Consider the following 22,373-nt stretch of genomic DNA (forward strand, 5'->3'; position numbering starts at 1 on the left):
CTGGAATTACAGGCATGTGCCTCTGGGCCTGGCTAATTTCTGTATTTTTAATAGAGATGGGGTTTCGCCATGTCAGCCAGGCTGATCTCAAACTCCTGACCTGAAGTGATCCACCTGCCTTGGCCTCCCAAAGTGCCAGGGGGATCTCATTATAGACGTGAGCCACGGTGCCTGAACTGAATTGCATATTTTTATGGGGTGAATTGTATGGCACATGAATTGTATCTCAATAAAGCTCCTAAAATGCAGACTGTGGCTGAAAACTTATATCATCTATGAGAACTCTAACATTGGCTCACTTAAACTGGGATACATAATGTTCTGGCCTGTTAATCTAGCAGGTAAAAAGTTTCAGTAGTTTTGAACCCAATTGTTAAACATGTTAAAATGAAAGTCCTTCTGATTTAATGGACAGGAACAAGTGATTCTCCTTGGGGCAAGATGGCAAAACATTATTTTAAAAGTTTTGCATAATTGATGATGAGATTAAACAATAATTTAGTTATTGCATCAGTAACTGACAAGAAAAAAGAACCTGACCTTCAAATTGCTATGTCAAATCTTTAACAAGATTTAACACCTTATTTAACAAGGTATTTATAGGAAAGCATATTCAAAAAGCTTTCTTCTCGCTCAGAATAGTAATAGTATTAATTATACTTATTAGCTATAGTAATATATCATGCTATTAAATTATAATTATACAATTGATAACATTATCATTACATACAATTGATAATTATAATAAAATTAATAATATGTATTTATTAATGTATTACTATATTATCCTATTTTGAGTGAGGACAAATTGCAACATTAATATAATTTCAAAATACTGTATTTTTTCATAAAAATACTTATTTTTTTTACATTCTTTATGTTTCCAGATGTTTTATAATGTACATTATATCAGTACAGCATATGCACATTATTCTTTTTTTTTTTTTTTTTTTGAGATGGAGTCTCCCTCTGTCGCCGGGGCTGGAGCGCAGCGGCCGGATCTCAGCTCACTGCAAGCTCCGCCTCCCGGGTTTACGCCATTCTCCTGCCTCAGCCTCCTGTGTAGCTGGGACTACAGGCGCCCGCCACCTCGCCCGGCTAGTTTTTTGTATTTTTTTAGTAGAGACAGGGTTTCACCGTGTTCGCCAGGATGGTCTCGATCTCCTGACCTCGTGATCCGCCCGTCTCGGCCTCCCAAAGTGCTGGGATTACAGGCTTGAGCCACCGCGCCCGGCCGCACATTATTCTTAAACATATTGGGATACCTGTTCAGATATGTTATTGATGGAGTGTGTCTCCAACTGGGTTGAGACCACTGCTTTTTACGCCGTTTCTTTTTTTTTTTTTTTTTTTTTTCTTTTTTGAGACAGTCTCGCTTTGTTGCCCAGGCTGAAGTGCAGTGGCACGATCTTGGCTCACTGCAACCCGTGCCTCCTGGGTTCAAGCGATTCTCGTTACAGGGATGTGCCACTATGCCTGCCTAATTTTTGTGTTTTTAATAGAGACAGCGTTCACCATATTGGCCAGGCTGGTCTCCAACTCCTCACCTTAAGTGATCCGCTTGCCTGGGCCTCCCAAACTGCTGGGATTATAGCCATGAGACACTGCTTATTTCGTTTTAAATAATGTTAAACTGCTATGTTAAATAATAATAATCTCCTGAAAGACAGAATAACATCATGCTTATGAAAATGAATTCTGGAGCCAGACTCCCTGGGTTCAAGTCCTGGCTCTGCTGCTTATTGTCTGTGTACCTTTGGGTAAGTTATTTAGCCTTTCTATGCTCCAATTTTTTCATCTGTAGAATGGGGATAATGATAATATTATTGCCTCATAGAGTCTTGGGGATGATTAAGTGTGTTAGATACAAAAGGTGCTTAGAATATTGCCTGGCATACAGTGTTAGCTGTTGCTTTATCATCATCTAATGTAAAACCTGGAATTGGTTAAGACAAACAATTTTATGCTCCAGCTATCTGATCAGGAGGTAAAGCAGTAAATGAGCTTCACCCTGGAGAGGGTTACTATTCCTGACCCTTGACCGTAGGCAGCCATTGTAGCTTCCCCAAACACACAGGGTCCTTCTGATACTGCAGTGATGGTCCCCTTCAGTCTTCTTACTGAATACCTCACGCATTCAGCAAAATGTGTATGCTCTTCTGGGAACAGGAAGACATAGATAGGCCTCTGGTTTGATTTGAGAGAGCAATGAGATAATCTAAAGTTTCTGCTTTCTTCATTTGACAAAGATGATTTAAAGAATCTTATTAGTAAAATGTGATTAAACTATTGATTTTTCCTCTTTTAACTAAATCCTATTTATTTTGAAAGATTTTAAGTCTTAACTTTCCTTTTTGAATAATTCTATTTACATTTCTAGAAATTACTACTTTCCTTTTGAAGTCATTGGAATGTATATTAAAAGCACTTTTCAAAAAGAAGGCAATGTCTCTATGGAGGTTAGAGGTGCTATCAGTCACCTTGTTTGCTAACTTCTGAGTTATCTTGAACCATGCAAAGGGACAACAGTTAGATTTGCATTAAAAGATGTCTACACGGTGATATATTTTGGTGTTCTTATTATTAAAGCACCTTTAAATGTATTCCCTTCACTAGCCCTCTTAACCCTTTGATGATTATATAGATTTAACTTGATAGTTTTATGAAAATTTCCAGGCCTTCTCTATGCAGGTACAGACTTGTTACACATGTGCCTGTTGTTATTTTGCAGATGGCATCATATTCTGTACTTTATTCTGAAACTTACTTTGCTTTTTGTCTCTCAAAATGCATCGTGGAACATTCTTCCGTGTTAGATCTATGTAGATTTACCCAGTTATTTTAGTGGCTGCATCATATTTCATCATGTGGATACTCTACAACTTATTTACAATTTTGTTATTTATGAGCTTTTTGGTTACTTCCCTACTATGTGTCAAAATCTTATATGACCCTTTCTTTTCTTTTTCAGGGTTACCTTGGCTTTCATTGGGATCAGTTTGCTGGTTATAGGAACTACACTGGTTGGGCAGCTGCCAGACAGCAGGTGAAATGTTTCCTTCCATCCAGCCATACATAGGATTGTTTTTACTCTTAGCTGTGTCCACAAAGAGAATATTTGTTTGATTCCTATGTATTGCATTATTATTATTATTATTATTTTTGAGACGGAGTCTTGCACTGTCGCCCGGGCTAGAGTGCAGTGGTACGATCTCGGCTCACTGCAACCTCCACCTCCCAGGTTCAAGAGATTCTCCTGCCTCAGCCTCCTGAGTAGCTGGGATTACAGTCACCCACCACCATGCCCAGCTAATTTTTTGTATTTTTAGTAGATACAGGGTTTCACCATGTTGGCCAGGGGGATCTTGAACTCCTGACCTTGTGATTTGCCTGCCTTGGCCTCCCAAAGTGCTGGGATTACAGGTGTGAGCCACTGCGCCTGGCTGTATTGCGTTAAATTTCTCTACTCATTTATTAGAATCCTGCTCACTTACTTCATCTTCATAGTCTTTCTTTGATTTTTTATCATACTTCCATATTAATCGAAAGAAGTTGTTTTTTCGAAGGAGAATTGAAGAAAGAAAATGAACTGAGTTACCTAAGAGAGTCTTATATATTGGCAAGCTCATAAGACCAAGACGAAAGAAGCTTCAGTTTATCTTGTTCAGGAATTTGTCATAATAGCCTAGTGGTTTTGAGCTACTTTTCATCAGAGTTATGTCCAGTTCTTTTGGTAGACTTTTATGATCTAATACTAAATGCACCAATGAGACTATAAGAATTGAACTGTACTGGTTCACCAGAATAGAATGCAGTATGCTGTTGTGAAAAAGCACATTAAAACTTTCATTATACTGTTTCTTAAGAGTGCCCAGAATGGCACAATAAAATGTTTCTATTTCCTTCAGCCTCAAAAACTGGCTGAGTGAACTGGTCCATCTGACTTGCTGCCGGATCTGTGTGCGATCCCTCTCTGGTACCATTCATTATCATAACAAGTGAGTATCTGCTGCCAACGTGCCTGTCTTTTTCTAGGTCAATTCAGCATGAGATTGACAAGGAAGCACTGGAAGTGGGTGGGAAGAAGTGGGTGGAGTCAGAGTGCTTCCAGTGTGTTCATCTCTACTTCTCAGGGTGGCACAGGCATAATGCACAAAAACACTAAATAGCAGTGTTTGCAGAAAGAATATAATAATAAATATGTAGTTGTGCTCAATAATTGGGCATTTATGGTGTGCAGGCCAGACCCTATGTTTCTTATAGTTCATCCCTATGAGATAGGCACTGTTAACCCATTTTAAAGGAGAAGAAATGTAAGCTTTGGGATTTGTTGTTTAGGGTTACAGTGAATAAGCAATGGAATCAGGTTTTGAACAAGGTCTGTCTGATTCTAAAAACAATGAAGTTGACAGGTCTGTAGTGTGGTGGAAATAGGACTAGACGTGGAGTCTGGAAATGTGGTCTCTAGTCTTAGTCCTGCTACTTCTAAAATTCCATAATTGAGCCTTAAAACAAAATTCTGCTTTTCTCTCCCAGAATTGTAGAGAATGAAGGTAGCAAAGGAAAATAATTAGCTAAGTGAAAGGGATTTTGATTGCATTTGAACTACTTTTCTGTTATCTCAATTTTTTTAGATTTAGCATCATTGTTTTAAAAGTTCTAGGCCAAGCATCTCTTTTTTACTGATTTGGTCTTTCTTTCTCATTTGTAGAAGAGAAACATTTTGCCATTTGGCTTTACCGTGTGGTACCAACATAAAAGACCCTTTAAACATTTTAAATTATATGATCTTGCAATTGGACTATGAGTTTTAAAGTGAAGAGTAAAAGAAAACACTCTGGCAGAGGTGCAGTCAGAAGAAACACCTGTAGAAAAGGCACACTTATTACATAAAGAGGAGTTCCTAACTTCTTATAGAATTACTTCTAATTTTAAAGAAAATGTGCTAAATAATTGTGTATTTGGTTCTCTTTCTTCTCTGTATAGGCCCAAACAAAACTACTTTGCTTTATTGGTGTCAAAGGCTGGTTTCACTCTAGGGTAGAGATCCACAAACTGAACGGGAAGCCTATAGGCCAAATCTGGCCCACCATCTGTTTTCTGTAAATAACGTTTTATTGGCACACAGCCGTGGTCATTCACAGCCATGGCTGCTTTTGTGTCACAACAGCAGAGTCAAGTAATTGTGACAGGCATTGTCTGGCTTGCAAAGCTTAAAGTATTTACTGTCTGGCCCTTGATAAGAAAAGTTTGCCAACCTCTGCTATAGAAGGATAGGAGGGAGGAAACTACGGTGAATTTTCTGCATGGGTTACCATGAAACCACTAAAAGTGATGTGAAGATAAAATAATATGAAAATGCTTCAGATTAAATAAGTGAAAGCTATGTATTATCAATGTTAAAATCATGGGCCCCCTACCACACTCTCATCATACTGCCTAGAGATCACCTTTTAAAGATGGGCCCATCTACCTCCAAACTTAATTTTTAAAAATATGCTTAAAAAAGACCAGGCACTGTGCTCATGCCTGTGATCCCAGCACTTTGGGAGGCCGAGTGGGGCAGATCACTTGAGGTCAAGAGCTCGAGACAAGCCTGGCCCACATGGCGAAACCCTATCTCTGCTAAAAATATAAAAATTAGCCAGGCCTGATGGCACATACCCTTAATTCCAACTACTTGGGAGGCTAAGGCAGGAGAATTGCTTGAACCCCTGGAGGCAGAGGTTGCAGTGAGCCAGGATTGTACCACTGCACTCCAGCCTGGGCCACAGAGTGAGACTCCATCTCAAAATATATATATATATATATACACACACACACACACACACACACAAACACACACTTAAAAAAATAAGGTGACTATTTACATGCTGTGGCTATTTTAGAAGACTTTGAATTTTCCGTTGTTTGTAATTGCAGGCAATACAGACCCCAGAAGGGAGGCATTTGTGTTGCCAACCATACTTCCCCAATTGATGTTTTAATCTTGACAACGGATGGATGTTATGCTATGGTAAGAGCAGCTCATTGATATTTCAAGTAGTTGCATGTTTTATGGATTGATCAAACTTTTTATTTTGGCACAAATTAGCAAGTTGGTTTTATGTTAGAAATTTGGCTGCATTATACTATTGTAGCTATATAAGTTATTTGTAATATATTTACATGAGGAATATGTAGTGCAAGAAAAGGAAGGAAAGTAGCCATTATATTTAAGATGGTAAAAATTTAACTTACTGAAATGCAGACATTCTTGAGCTTGATAGTACCTTGTAAAGTTGATTCCATTTTCCTTGTAAAATCCCTGCCAGTATTTAATAATGTTTGCAACATTAAATTCTTTCTTTTTACAGTTGTACATATCCCCCAGCCACCCAATTAGCTCTTTCTTCCTTCAGGGACTTATATGCAATTAAAAGAAATCTGGCTTTTTAACAAGGATCTAGCAAGAAAGGCAAATATTTATATCAGGTTGCCTTTCTCAGTCCTTGCCCGTAGCCCCAAAAGAAAAGAAAACGAAACAAAACCCAAGAACAAACTACAAAGCCCACAGTAAAACTGTATACCTCAAAAGAGCCTTTCATGGGGATGAATACAGGAATCATATTCTGGCATTTTTTTTTTTCAAATCTGTGTTTTCTGTTGCCCTTACAAATTTGTCAAGATTTCCTGCATCTCCTTTCTGTGTCAGGTAAATTCTGCAGGATAATTGAAGCTGCATGGTGGTTAAATGTGCCTTCAGTTGGTGTTTGCCTGGACAAGGGTCCTAGAGGATTACCTTCTCATATTTTCATGGTGGTGGGTTGGGCTTCAGGGAGAGTAGATGGATTTTATTTCACTTACCAGTTCCAGGGATTGATAATCATGGTCTGGTGTGTTTTTCTGAGAAGGCATTTGAAGGGAGCCATTCTTGATTAAATGTCGCTGCAAGTAGGAGGGTGGAGAGTATTGGCACGTGTGCAGGTATTTGACTCTGCATGGGTTACACAATCATTAAGGGAATTTTGAAGGCCTTTGCAAAAATTTCTACTTATTGCCATGTGTTTAATCTGTCTAAAATACATGGTCAGATACATAACTCTTGAACACTACATTTTAACACATTATTAAATTTCTCTAAATACTGAGCTCTTTCTGAATCCAAGGAAGCGTTAGCCACCTTTATGAAAAGACTTACGGGAATTGGTAATTCTTAATCTTTTCTTAGGTTAGGAATTAGTTGATAATTATGTACCTTTTTAAAGAAAAAACTAACATGTATCTGCATCATACAAACACAATTTTATGTATAATTTCAAGATGTTTATGGGTCTCCCTAAAGACCGTCCAAGGATCCTCATGTTAACAGCCTTGATAGACCCCCCAGCACAATTCTCAGTGTATGTAATAATCCTTGTATTTATGTGGACAAACACTTTCATGCATATATTTGACCCTCCCTGTAATCCAATCAGGTTAGGTCTGAAGTTTTATTATAGATGAGGAAGCAGAGGCTTAGGCAACCAATCTGAATGTCAAAGTTGATTTTGTGCTGCTATAACAGAATACCACAGACTGTAACTTATAATGAACAGAAACTTAACTGGCTCACAGTTCTGGAGGCTGGGAAGTCCAATATCAGGGTGCCAGCATCTGGCCATGGTCTTCTTGCTGAGTCATCACATGGTATAAGGCAGAAGGGCCAAAAGCCCAAGAAAGCAAACCCACTCCCAGAGCCATTTTGTAAGGGCATTAATCCATTCATGAGAAGAGCACCCTCATGGCCTCAGTATCTCCCGTTATGCCCCACCTCCCAAAACTGTTGCAAACCATAACACTCCTTGGTCATGGTTTTGTGTTTCAGAAATCATATTCCTCCTGTATTCTGGTCAACAAAGAGTTGAGTATAACCCATTTGTGACCAAGGACCTCAGAACTTTGTTGCCATTTTTCTTATTTTTGGATTGAGTATAACTGCAATTGCAATATATTAGTCAAAATTTAGAAAAGCATAGTAACTGCAAACTGTCCAATGGGTTGAGTGTAGAAAACTAAAGCTGACTGAATTTAAATTGGAGGTGGCGCAAGGCAGATGTGGGATGATATGGTGCCATTAGCCTCCAGACATCATAATTGGCCTCTTTTGACTAAATATAAACTCTGTATCTGAAGAACATCAAAGATCTCTTCTCAGTGACTCTCCTTTTATTAAAAGAAATCTATTGTTTAATTGACAAATAAAAATTATATATATTTATAGTATACAACAGATGTTTTGATATTGTAGAATGGCTAAATCAAGCTAATTAACATATCCATTACCTCACTCAGTGACTTTTCTAGTCTTTTTTTTCCTTCTAGACAAAGACCTCTACTTTTCTAAATTTAGAAATATTTTCAAGCTTACAGAAAAGTTGTAATAATAAGAAAATCACAGTAGAGCACCCTTACGCCCTTTATCCACTTTTACCTATTGGCAACATTGTGCCTCATTTGCTTTGTAATTTGCTTTCTCAGGTACTGGGAAAAGCTGTCTTGTTCTATCTCTCCCTATAAAAATGTGGGTAAAATGTTTGTATTTTTAATATATTTATTTTTAAAATTTCTTTTTTTTTGAGACAGCACCTCACTCTGTTGCCCAGGCTGGAGTGCAGTGATGTGATCTTGGCTCACTGCGACCTCCGTCTCCCAGGTTCAAGTGATTGTCCTGCCTTAGCCTCCCTAGTAGCTGGGATTACAGGTACCCACCACCACACCCAGTTAATTTTTGTATTTTTAGTAGAGACAGGGTTTCACCATGTGGGCCAGGCTGGTCTCAAACTCCTGACTTCAGGTGATCTGCCCACCTTGGCCTCTCAAAGTGCCGGGATTACAGGTGTGAACCACTGTGCTTTTTTTTTTTTTTTTTTTTTTTTTTTTTTTTTGAGACATAGTCTTGCTGTGTCATCCAGGCTAGAGTGCAGTGGTGTGATCTTGGCTCACTGCAACCTCCGCCTCCCAGGTTCAAGTGATTCTCCTGCCTCAGCCTCCCAAGTAGCTGGGATTACAGGCGCCCACCACCACATACGGCTAATTTTTGTAGTTTTTAGTAGAGATGGAGTTTCACCATGTTGGCTAGGCTGGCCTTGAACTCCTGACCTCAAGTAATCCGCCTACCTCAGCCTCCCAAAGTGCTGGGAATACAGGTGTGAGCCACCACGTCTGGCCTATATTTACTATTTATTTCTAATATTTACATTGGAAATCTGAATACATCCAACTCTTAAGGTTCTTTCTTGCTTTCCTTCAATTCATATTTGTATCTCGCTTTTTCATAGTGAAAATCCTGTTTCCCAAAAATATCAATATGTTTACTAATTTTCTCAATTCTATAATACATCTAAAATTATTTCAGAATTGCTTCACTATTACAGACAAAAATCTAGTGAAAAGAATTCAGAATGTTTTGCATCCAAGATGGAGGGTATGTGGTTAGACACTGTCTGTGTAAGTTTCTTGGATGTTTCCCCCTTCTTTTAATGCTATTCTTTTATTCACTTAAAATACAATTGGGTTCATTTGCTTCAGTTTGCTTTAGTTTGTCATTTGTTCCTTACTGATTTACTTTTATTTATTTTTTGAGTATGTAGGGTATCAATACGTTTCCGAATGTCAAAACAAAGCAGAAAAGGTATACTTATTGAAGTGCTGCTACCTTCCATGTTCGTTCCATCCCATTCCTTCCTACTCTTGTAGGTTCATTGACTTTGGTATTTCTTTTTGTAGAGATAAACACATGTATGTGTATTATTTCCCCTTTAGTCTTACACAAAAGGTAGCATACTGCATTTGTTCTTTTGTCTTTTTCATTTAACAATATCTCCTGGAAGTTACTCTTTATCAGTCATAGAGATCAACCTTGCTGTGTTCCCAGCTGCATAGTACTCCATTATTTGTATGTACCATTGTCTATTTATCTAATTTCTTATATTTGGACATTTAGGTAGTTTCTAATATTTTGCCATAACAAGTAATGCTGTAGTTAGTAGCCTTGTGCATATATATTTTCATTTTGTTGGAAGTTTATCTTCAGGATAAATTTCTAGGAGAGGAATTATTGAAATGAAAGATGAATGTATATGCAATTTTGTAGATGTTGCCAAATTTTCTTCCATTTGTGTTGTAATCTGCTGCCTTCTCCCAGGCAATGTATGAAAGTTATCCATAGCTTTATGTCAGAATGTATTGTCAAGCTTTTAAATCTTTGTCAGTGTGATGGGTTTGAAATGGTATTTCAGTGTAGTTTTAATTTGCATTTCTCTAATCTTGACCAAGTTGAAAACCCTCTACTTTTTGAAGTTAGAGGATTGCTAGCACAAGAACATAACTTAAAATTCAAAGGTGCTACTAAAGAATACCTTTTTGCTTACATTTGACCTTTCAGACTCTTTGATCAGACTAAGAACTTCAGTCCATAGAAGGCCAATCTTGTCTTTGAGTGGAGAACAGAAATTTGTTGGTACTTAAAAAACTTTTTTTGGACAACTGTGTCTTTTACATTTTTTTTTTTCTTATGGTACTTCTAGGTTGGCCAGGTTCATGGCGGCTTGATGGGAATTATTCAGAGAGCTATGGTCAAGGCTTGTCCTCATGTCTGGTTTGAACGCTCAGAAATGAAGGATCGACATCTGGTTACTAAGAGGTAAGCAGTGAAATTACTCAGAGTTCACTGGAGTAGCATAAAAGCTGATAAATCTTGGCCTTCCTACCAAAGAGGGCCGAGCAGCACTGAGTCTCAAAACTAAAACAGAACTCTGTTTGCAATTGGATTTTCCTGGCAAATCACCTGTCTTAGCCACATTTTTTTTTTTATACTTTAAGTTCTAGGGTACATGTGCACAATGTGCAGGTTTGTTACATAGGTATACATGTGCCATGTTGGTGTGCTGCACCTGTTAACTCATCATTTATATTAGGTGTATCTCCTAATGCTATCCCTCCCCAAGCCCCCACCCAACAGGCCCTGGTGTGTGATATTCCCCACCCTATATCCAAGTGTTCTCATTGTTCAATTCCTACCTATGAGTGAGAACATGCGGTATTTGGTTTTCTGTCCTTGCAATAGTTTGCTGAGAATGATGGTTTCCAGCTTCATCCATGTCCCTACAAAGGACATGAACTCATCATTTTTTATGGCTCCATAGTATTCCATGGTGTATATGTGTCACATTTTCTTAATCCAGTCTATCATTGATGGACATTTGGGTTGGTTCCAAGTCTTTGCTATTGTGAATAGTGCCGCAATAAACATACGTGTGCATGTGTCTTTATAGCAGCATGATTTATAATCCTTTGAGTATATACCCCAGTAATGGGATGGCTGGGTCAAATGGTATTTCTAGTTCTAGATCCTTGAGGAATCACCACACTGTTTTCCACAATGGTTGAACTAGTTTACAGTCCCACCAACAGTGTAAAAGTGTTTGTATTTCTCCACATCCTCTCCAGCACCTGTTTCCTGACTTTTTAATGATCACCATTCTAACTGGTGTGAGATGGTGGCTCATTGTGGTTTTGATTTGCATTTCTCTGATTGTCTTAGTCAGATTTTTTAAAAATGTAATTCTGTAGTCATGGTGGGATATATGATGGGATTAGAAGGCCAATGTATTTATATTGCTGTGACTTAGATATAGTCCAGTCACTGAATCTTCAAAGATAAAAATTACCACCTTTAAATTTGATATGTTCTCACTTGAGTATGAGCAATTAAAAAAATAAATTAGATATGTATATTTCACCTCAAGGAAAAATATATGAAAAAGGAAAAAGATACCACCTTGAAGGTTAAATAATTGATAACTACTTGCTAAATAGATGATTGATTGTTTTCTGAATGATTGTTATCACTTAAGTCCAGCTAGAAGCTGGGCATGGTGACTGACGTCTGTAAGCCATGCACTTTGGGAGGCCATGGTGGGAGAATGGCTTGAACCCAGGAGTTCGAGACCAGCCTGGGCAACATAGTGAGACCTCATCTCTATAAAAAAATAAATAAAATTAGCCGAATGTGGTGGCATATGCCTGTGGTCCCAGCTACTTGGGAGGAAGGATCACTTGAGACCAAGAGGTTGAGGCTGCAGTGAGCTGAGCCTCACTACTGCCCTCCAGCCTGGGCAACAGGGGGAGACCTTGTCTTGAAAAAAAAAAAAAAAAAAAAAAAAAGATCCAGCTAGAGACAGAGGAATGGGAGAAGGAACCTTTGGGGTTTAGGGTAGAGTTGAGCTACCAGAAACCTTTGTTAGGAAACAGCTTTTGGCCTGAGGCCTTTAACTGAAGGCACATTGGTTATTGTTTCTATAAACACATTATATTCTTAAGAACATAATGAAAAGTATTTGCTGAATCTGCTTCAAGTTAGAGAAACAATTCCCTATCTTGAGATCATTTGGCAGTGGGACACTGTGGCAGCTGCAGTCTGGCTACCTCAGCCCTTACCAGCTCTAGAGAGAAGAGTTGGGAATATAGTGTTGGCTGCAGGGAGGACAGGACCTAAGCCTGGAAGAACGTCAGTCTTTCTCAGCTTCATGGTGTACACATGGAAAGTTCAACCTGAATCGTTTAAGGATTGTCTTGTACTTAATGGCCATAATGCAGATAGATCCAGCAACCCAATATTCCCATTTTTCAGATGAGGAAACCTAAGTACATGGAAAAGAGCACAAAGCTCCTGACACAGAGTCTCCAGAGTCCATGTCACATGTCTAGTACTCTTTTTTAAGAACAGGCGAAGACACTGAAAATCACTTACTTTGGTCCAGGCATGTTGGCTCATGCCTGTAATCCCAGCACTTGGGGAGGTTGAGGCAGGTGGATTGCTTGAGCTCAGGAGTTCCAGACCAGCCTGGGCAACATGGTGAAATGCCATCTCTACAAAAAATACAAAAACTTAGCTGGGTGTAGTGGTGCACATCTGTGGTCCCAGCTACTTGGGAGGTGGAGGGCAGATTGCTTAAGCTCAAGGGGTAGAGGTTGCAGTGAGCCGAGATCATGCCCCTGCACTGCAGCCTGGATGAAAGAGTGAGACCCCATCTAAAAAAAAAAAAAAATCACTTACTTTGAAATTTGAGAAATTACAATAGTGCAGCTCTTCTTATACTTTTTTAGAAAGGAAACAACTTCAAATTTATTTCTTTTACCTATATCTCAATTCTTTTCTCCTTATTGCTTCATAATTGTGCCAGTAAAGTACAAAGAATATCAAAAAGGACATCCACCTCTCTCTTAAAAAAGGCAAAATTTTGATCCTTTATTTTTTTTCATAGACTAAAAGAACATATTGCTGATAAGAAGAAATTACCCATATTAATTTTTCCTGAAGGTAAGAATGGGCCTGCCTACCGAGCTATAGTTGATAACAATAAACCAGCAAAAATGTTTGAGGAATAGAATTGCCATAGAATTGGCAACCTTAGCCCAGATCTCTGCTCTTACAGGAATGGGATGTCATTCTCTGAGCTATTAATTCCTTGCTTTCTTTTGAGATTTGATAGAAATCATGTTACCTTTTTAATTCAAAAGTCATTTCTGGGCAGTGAACTGAGAACAGAATTGTCCATGGCTTTAAGGGTTGCATGTATTGAAATTATCACCTGTTGAGAGGAAGTTGTACCCATAGGCCCATAGAGTGTTCAGTAGAAAAGTCAAAGCTTGTTGTTAAACCTGCTTAGTTAGAACTATTGGATTACTACTTTGACAGGGTTTGGTTTATGATTTGGTAGTACAATGCCTATAATTTTGATATTTTAAAATATTTTATATCAAAATAATTTATTTTAAAATTTATTTTTAAAATGACTCCCTTTAAAAATATTCATGCTCCTACCCTCACCCCCTTGCAGGAACTTGCATCAACAATACTTCAGTCATGATGTTTAAAAAGGGGAGCTTTGAAATCGGAGGAACCATACATCCCGTTGCAATTAAGGTAAAACAGATACGTAATAAGAATAATAATTATTATTATAAAGATATTGTATTGGTAATTTTATTTTGGTAGCATTTTAAACTTAACATTTGCAAGAACGAAGAACACCAGTTTTTGCATGTACCAGTCCTCTGCACTTTGCCTCCTCTGCTTTCTCATGCGCTCACTCTCTATCTGTAGATAGATGTATACTGGGTGACTCTGTGCCAGGCGCTGTTTTTGCTCGTAGTGTTAAGTGAAACAGTTGCTGTTCCTGTTTTCATCAGCCTTCTAGTTAGTGAGGAGACAGATATTTAATAGTCACATAAATAACTCTTGTTGCTGCACTCTGTGGTTCTATTTAGAAAAGTAGTCAGCTCTAGTCAGACGTGTTAGCTGGCCTGGTTTACTTTTATTTTTTAATAAATTCTATCAAGTGAAATAACTTCTCTTTTTCCTAGAGTCTGATAAAGCTGTTTGGCCTACCACATTTAAAACACTGGGCACGGATGAGAAACTACTTTTAGTTCATAACTGGGATGTATTTTCTTTTCTTTTCTTTTTTCTCAGTATAACCCTCAGTTTGGTGATGCATTTTGGAACAGCAGTAAGTACAACATGGTGAGCTACCTGCTTCGAATGATGACCAGCTGGGCCATCGTCTGTGACGTGTGGTACATGCCCCCAATGACCAGAGAGGTATTCCTTAGCTAACACTTTGTCTAATCAGGTAGAAGCAAGGAGACCTTCACCTGAAAACCTGGGTGTCTCCCTTCTCCATGCCATGCTTTTCTGCTTGCTCAGCAAATGAGTCATTTTTTAAATAATGTATTTAGCTCCCTTTAAATCAAACCATTTTATATTTAGAGATTCTTTTCCATGTTGGTTTTACAATTGCTCTTGGTTTATTGAACCTACAGATATTATCTTGGGTAAGACTAATAAAGAGCGTGATAAATATATGCACATGGTAAAAAATTAAACAATACAGCACTGCATTTTCTTGATAGAACAAATGATATTTGCTATGATTGATTAAGAATAGAAAGCATTTGAGCTGAAATATGAATCTTATATTTTAAAACAAATACAAATGATTATGAGATGGTATTAAAAACTCGATAAACTAAGATGTTCTTGTAATTTTTGTTTGTTTGTTTTTAACCAGGAAGGAGAAGATGCAGTCCAGTTTGCTAACAGGGTTAAGTCTGCTATTGCTATACAAGGAGGCCTGACTGAACTTCCCTGGTAAGAGATCTTTCAGAAGTACTATCACTTTTTTTTGTTTTGTTTTTAAGAGAATGCCTCACTCTTTTACCCAGACTGAAGTGCAGTGCATGATCATAGTTCATTGTAGCCTCGACTGCCTGGGCTCAAGGGATCCTTCCATCTCAGCCTTCCGAGTAGCTGGGACTACAAGTGCTTGCCACCATGCCCAGCTATTTTAAAATTTTTTGTAGAGATGGGGTATCCTTGTGTTGCTCAGACTGGTCTCAAACTCCTGGGCTTGAACTCCTGCCTAAGCCTCCCAAAATGCTGGGATTACAGTCATGAGCTACTGTTCCTGGCCTTTTTTTTTTTTTTTTTAGCTAAAAAGAGTCACTGGTAATAATGTCATTTATCATTCTAGTTAGTTATAGATTTAGCTGAAAGTAATAGTGGTTTATACATAACAATGGCTTAAGTAAGATACAAGTTTATTTCTCACTTAAACATAACCAGTCAAGGCTGGTAACAGCTCAATCTGTATTGCTTTACTCTCCTCAATTTGTGCTTCTCTTATGGTCCACGATGGCTGTTCCAACTCTACTCATTGTGTGTAGCAAATGGCTATGAGGAAGGAATTTTAAAAAGGATACACCCATCTCTAAGAGCACAAGCTGAGAGTTGTATATCCCACTTGTGCTTGTATCCATTGGCTAGTACTCAAGTCATGTGATAACACCTAGCTGCAAAGGAAGCTGGGGAACGTAGTCATTGTTCTGGGTGGTCATGTGCCTATCTCACATTTAGGGTTCTTTTTCTGAAGAAGAAAGGGAGAATGGATTTGTGAGTAGGGCAGACATTGGGAGGCAAGGGGTTACTTTCAGGCTCTTTCATATTTAACTCTAGCTATAACTGTATAATAAGAAAATTGAACAACTTGAAAGAAGGGAAATAAGTGAAATATTTTAGTTATGGATCACTATGGTTTTAGTTTTTGTTTGAAGAAGATTGAACATAGGTGAATGTATTAGTCTGCTTGGGCTGCCAGACAAAATACAGTAGTCCCCTGGGATAATGGGGGATATGTTCCAAGAGCCCTAGTAAATTCCTAATACGATAGTACAAATCCTATATAGACTATGTTTTTTTCTTTATGTACATAGCTATGATAAAGCTTAATTTATAAATTAGTCATAGTAAAAGATTAACAACAATAACAACTAATAAAATAGAACAATTATAATAATACACTGACTAATAAAAGTTTTGTGAATGTGGTCTCTCTCTTTCTCAAAATATCTTAATATTTTCCCAGGTTGACTGTGGGTAACTGAAACCATGGAAAGCAAAATCTTGTATAAGGGGGGAGTTACTGTACCACAGACTGGGTGGCTTAAACAACAGACCTTTGTTTTCCCACAGTTCTAAAGGCTGGAAGTTTGAGATTAGGGTGCAGCATGGTCAGTTTTTGATAAGGGCTCTCTTCTTGTGTTGCAGATAGCTGCATTCTCCTGTGTGCTTACATGATCTCTTCTTTGTGCAGGCGTGAAGAGAGAGAGTGCATGTTCTCTAGTCCTAGTTTCTTTTTATAAGGGCACTAATCCCATCATGAGTGCCCCACCCTCATGACCTCATCTAACCCTAATTACCTCCCAAAGGATCAGTCTCCAAATAGCACCACATTGGTAGTTAGGGAATTTTGGGGAGGACAAAAACATTCAGTCTATATCAGTGAAGGTTAACTATACCTACATTATAGTGGGAGGTTGAATTATTATTATTATTATTATTATTATTATTATTATTATTAGTTGAGATGGAGTCCTCTCTGTCACCCAGGCTGGAGTGCAGTGGTGCAATCTGGGCTCACTGCAACTTCTGCCTCCTGGGTTCAAGCAATTCTCCTGCCTCAGCCTCTTGAGTACCTGGGACTACAGGTGTGCACCACCATGCCCAGCTAATTTTTTTTGTATTATTAGTAGAGATGGAGTTTCACTATGTTGTCTAGGCTGCTCTCAAACTCCTGACCTCAGGTGATCTGCCTCAGCTTCCCAGAGTGCTAGGATTACAGGCATGAACTCCCTGGCCTGGAGACTGGATTCTTATTTACATACAGGGTGTTAAATTAGCAGTCTGTCACAAAACAGTCTATACTTCAAGTCCTATGCAGTTAATAAAGTTCCTGCTGTCGTTTTTGGTGTTTGAAAAACACTTTGCATGAAAAGTTTATTTGAGGCAATTGTAGCAATGTTTCTAGGAGGACGATTTGGCCATCTGAGTAAGGCTGTCAGCCAGGAAACCAAGGACCCTCCTGAACCAGCAGAGGATAGTTTAAGGTGTCTGCCTCTAGAAGAAGGGCTGGCTAGATATTATACAGTAAGCATTCACTTCACATCATTGATAGGTTCTTGTAGGCTGTGACTTTAAGCAAAATGACTTTATAGTAGGTTCTTGAATAAATAACATCATTTTGTTCTATGTACTTTCTTTATAATGTTGATGAGAAAAAATATTGGGTTTTGTTATAAATCATTTTGTTTAAAGTTACAGTTTCTAAGAACCTATCAATGGTGTTCAGGGAGGACTTACTGTACTCCGTTATGCAAGGGTGGGGAGTATCACTAAAATATTTATCCTTTCACATAGTGTGAATACAACTAATTGTGTCCAGGTAAACCGTTTCTGATATCCATTATGCAAATTAACAAGCCACTAATTTCTACAGTGAAAACTCATTTCTAAAATTTGTTATGCAAGGACCTGGTGCAGTGGCTCATGCCTATAATCCCAGCACTTTAGGAGGCTGAGGTGGGTAGATCACCTGAGTTTAAGAATTTGAGACCAGCCTGGGCAACATGGTGAAACCCTGTCTCTACAAAAAGAATACAAAAATTAGCTGAGCGCTGTGGCGCACGCCTGTAGTCCCAGCTACTTGGGAGGCTGAGGCCTGAGAATCCTTGAACGCAGGAGGTTGAGGCGGCAGTGAGCTGAGATCGCGCCACTGCACGGCAGCCTGGGTTACAGAGCAAGACTCTGTCTCAAAAATAAATAAATAAATAAATAAAAGTTGTTATGCTAATTAACAAAGCTTGAGAAATCGATGGGCAATAAAGATAAAGATAGCTGAAGCCATTAGTGGCATCTCTGAAAGGCAGCCTTCTGATTAAATGCTGGCTGACCACCCTGGAGTATGAGTTCTTGACTAACAGGGTATATGATTTGAGTTCCATACACCCTGGAGTATGAAACTGACTGGTCCTAAGGCATAGGTTAGGACTAAACATTTGTATTACACTATCTACATTGGAATATGTTAAACTAAATGACAGAATCATAGCATCATAAAACTATATAAAACGACCTTGGTCCACAGATGTCCTATAACCCATGGTCATATGTGCAGCTGGGTTCCTTTTCCTTATTCAGTTTTTAAAACTCTTTACACACCCTTTGTCTTACCTGACACTCAACCCTCCTGCTTCTACCCTGAAGTCAGTGTCTGTGGTCTCAGACACAGAGGAAGGGAAGAAAGCCTTGAGAGGCAAGAACCACCTAGGGGAGTCAGCCAAGTACAGACTCTCCATCAGAGTGGCTGAACTAAATCCGTCAAAAATGATCGTCAGAATTGTCCAATTTCCTTTTATCAGGCCATATGCAATTGTACAATAAAATTACTTTTAATTACCTAGCCTCTTAAAGAAAAGAAAGTGGCCTCATTGCCTTTCTAGATATATTTGTCATTTACCTATTGGATATGAATTAACATATCTAGATTTTTTTTTCATAGATTGAGTGAAAATATAATTTTATGATCTTAAACTGGCTCTTACATATGGCTGCTCCTTTCCTTAAGAACTAGGACCTGCTGCCATTGCAAAGGGGAATTGGGTAAAATTTTGAAGTCTCTAGGGGTGGCAAGTCACAGTTTAAGTGCTTAGGGCAGCGTGAGGTTCATTGGGTGCTTGGGAGGGAGAATTGTACAAGATGATGTCAGATTGCTCAAGACTTACATTTTTGCCTGTTTTGGGCTTGGATCTTGTGAAAGGAGAAAGGCCTTTCTTATTTCTTTAGCTGCCTTAGTTCTCACTATTCAGAATTCAGGTAAGTGCTGTTAATAGAAGAAGCTCATTTGGATAAAAGAGGCTTATGTGGACAATTCTGTGGACCTAACAACAAATTATCATCTTGTTTCATGAAAACTTCCCACAACTGACCCCCTGGATGATTTGTGGATCACAGTCTGTTTTTAAGTTGAGGACTTATTGCTGCGTCTTAGATTTGACTCTAGAAGCCAGAGCACTGCATTGGTCTCAAGCAGGTGTCTCTATGGAGGTCAAGTTCTGTCCTCACGGCACTGAGTTCACTGGCTAACCTATGATCATTCATCATCATCAGAAAGCATTTGGTAAACATGCATGCTTAACTAGGTTAAAATTAAACAGTCAGAGTATAAAGTAAGCAAGTTCTTAGCCCATGCTCTCCTAGCAGTTAAAATCTAAAACATTAGATTAGGAGCCAGATAGTGACCTATCGTAGTCCAAACTACTCCCAGCAACTCCTTTGTTTCTTTGTGTGTAATCCAAAGAAGGAAAAGCCTGCAGAGTTCTTATACCCAGACAGGCACCCTGGAGAGAGTTCAAAGATTTACAGGTTCTGAATGAAGGAATGCTGCTTACATAGGCACTTCTGGTTGAATGCAACTTGTGATTTTGTTGTTTGTTTTATTCTGAGTCTGTTTTGGAATATAAAAGATTATAAATGCTGGAAATATAGTGCTTTGAATGAAAATACAACTTGTTAAACATAGATAGGGTTATATCTGAACAATGATTTATCTTTTTTAAATAATCATTTATCTTTAAGAAATTTACCCACACATATACAGTATACCCTTACCGTTTCTTCTGTGTATATTTTAAATTTTCCTATGGTTTTCCAGTAAGACATAGGTAGATGAAAAACCAGTATTTTGTTTTCCTTAAGGAACAAGATAGAGAAATAATCCTAGTTTTAATAATCCTTGTTTCAATCCAATTTTTGTTTGGTTTTTTTTTGTTTTTTTGAGACGAAGTTTCACTCTTGTTGCCCAGGCTGGAGTGCAATGGCATGATCTCGGTTCACCACAACCTCCGCCTCCCAGATTCAAGCGATTCTCCTGCCTCAGCCTCCCAGGTAGCTGGGATTACAGGCATGCGCCACCATGCCCAGCTAATTTTGTATTTTCAGTAGAGACAGGGTTTCACCATGTTGGCCAGGCTGGTCTCGAACTCCTGATCTGAGGTGATCCACCCACCTCAGCCTCCTAAAGTGCTGGGATTACAGATGTGAGCCACTGCACCTGGCCAATCCAAATATTTAATACACCACCCCTTAACTTCTAAAGAAACTGAGTTGGAGATATTGTTACTTATATTAACCAAAGATCAGAGAGATTGTTGCTTCCTCAAAGCAATGTATGCTTGGCAAGTGGTAGGGCAGAGACTGAAATCTGGGTCTTCCTGTTTCCAAATCCAGTGTTCTTTCCCTTATTTCATCCCAGCTGCCTAAGCGTCATGGCATCATACAGCATGTTATTATTAAGTTAACTCTTTTAAATCACCGCTGTAAAGTATCTTTTATGTATTTGTCTTTCTGTTCGCAGGGATGGAGGACTAAAGAGAGCAAAGGTGAAGGACACCCTCAAGGAAGAGCAGCAGAAAAATTACAGCAAGATGATTGTGGGCAATGGATCTGTCAGCTAAGAGGACAGCTGACAGCCTTTAGATCTAGAACTAGCCCTTAGAAATGGAATGGCTTTGTTTTCGGTTTTGTTTTTATGATTGTGAATCTTTTCTACAGAATGATTGTCTCTACCTCTTTATGCCAGAGGCAGAACCTACAGGTGCCCTTTTTGGCTTTTGTTGTTGTTGTAACATTAGCCCCATGGATTGTAAGGTGGTTTACTGAGTTCAAACAGATTCTGCTTTGATAAAATGATGGCGTCACTGTTGACTGAATGAAATATTTGTATAGAAAAAAGTGCTTGAAAGTGTGTTTGGAACTCATCGATAGGGTAATTCTCCAAAAATGCCCAAACTCTCTTTTTATAATTAGCCTTGCCACTTTCTTCAGTCACTTAAATGGTGAGATTACACATCAGTGCAAGATGACCATTATGGTTATGGTCTACTGCAAGGTTGAAAGGAACCCTCCATTGTATTTAGGATTGTATTTAGGAAAAGGGACAACTTTGTGGCCACCTGCTCTGAAAGTCAAAAGGAAACATAAATTAGTGTTATTAGTATGTTGGAAGAGAAATACTACTTTTCTTTTTCACAGGAGTTCTCTGGCCCTGTGAACTCCACCTTGAGCAATGTCACAGATCACAGTTATTTTGCAGGTGAATTAAGCTTCACCAAAGAAAAGTGAGTCAAAGTTAATGTGTGTGTGCATTTATATGTAGGCAGCTCATAGACCACATTTTAGCCAGCAACTGGTAACAAAGAGCTAAGTTTTCCTTGTTTGAATGCTGTAGATCTATACCTAGTACCCCTCCCATCTACTGATTTGTTTGTTTTTATAACCAAACACATTTTCAGATAGAAGGAGCCTTAAAAAAAAAAAATCACATTGAGTAACTTCAGTATGAATGAATGAGAGTGTGCGGAGCTACCCCTCACCCTCCACCCCTTTGTGGTTTATTCCCTAATTTTCCCAGTCTCTTAAACAGAAAAAATGACTGATATAATTACCTTTTGGAAACTGAGCCTTAATTTTTTTTAGAGGGAGAAATAAGTTTTCCCCAACTCACACAGCATAAGCAATGTTTGACAGCAATATAATGCCGTTGTGAACTCCTGAGAGTATGGTATCTGTTCTGGTAGCCATGTACAGAATGTGAAACTGTCTTATGAATATAAATAAATTCTATATTTCTAAATGTGTATTGCATTATTCCTCCCTCCCTTCCCCCCTTTTCTGGTTTTGAGTAAGTTAAATTCTTTTCTATTACAAACAAGAGTTTTTTGTTTTTCATTTCAGTGACATAGTTAGATTTTATTGGACTGGAACAAATGGGAAACAAGAACATGAGCCACTGACTCTCTCCCCCCTCCCCCCACTTAAATCTTATTTTTTAGTCTAGTTATTTGGACTCTGGCCCTCTGAACTCCACCTTGAGCAATATCACAGATTACAGTTATTTTGCAGATGAATTAAGGCAATTATATCTAACTAGGTAGGCCTAGCATAGCATATATCA

The 22,373-nt window shown here is 38.5% G+C and overlaps 1 protein-coding gene across 2 annotated transcripts in view; it reads left to right on the plus strand.

Moving 5' to 3' along the window:
* Positions 1–22,052, plus strand: part of GPAT3 (glycerol-3-phosphate acyltransferase 3) — a 69,474-nt gene extending 47,422 nt beyond the window's left edge. For both annotated transcript variants that reach the window (XM_050790156.1, XM_050790157.1), the window contains exons 5-13: positions 2,972–3,046; positions 3,909–3,998; positions 5,923–6,016; positions 10,548–10,663; positions 13,287–13,342; positions 13,863–13,948; positions 14,498–14,626; positions 15,096–15,175; positions 20,775–22,052. In XM_050790156.1, the coding sequence (XP_050646113.1) occupies positions 2,972–3,046; positions 3,909–3,998; positions 5,923–6,016; positions 10,548–10,663; positions 13,287–13,342; positions 13,863–13,948; positions 14,498–14,626; positions 15,096–15,175; positions 20,775–20,874 (826 nt within the window). In that variant the 3' untranslated portion in view covers positions 20,875–22,052. The remainder of the gene's footprint in view (positions 1–2,971; positions 3,047–3,908; positions 3,999–5,922; positions 6,017–10,547; positions 10,664–13,286; positions 13,343–13,862; positions 13,949–14,497; positions 14,627–15,095; positions 15,176–20,774) is intronic.
* The last annotated feature ends 321 nt before the right edge of the window (positions 22,053–22,373 follow it).

Source organism: Macaca thibetana, chromosome 5, assembly GCF_024542745.1.
Source record: "Macaca thibetana thibetana isolate TM-01 chromosome 5, ASM2454274v1, whole genome shotgun sequence".
Classification (NCBI taxonomy): Eukaryota; Metazoa; Chordata; class Mammalia; order Primates; family Cercopithecidae; genus Macaca; species Macaca thibetana.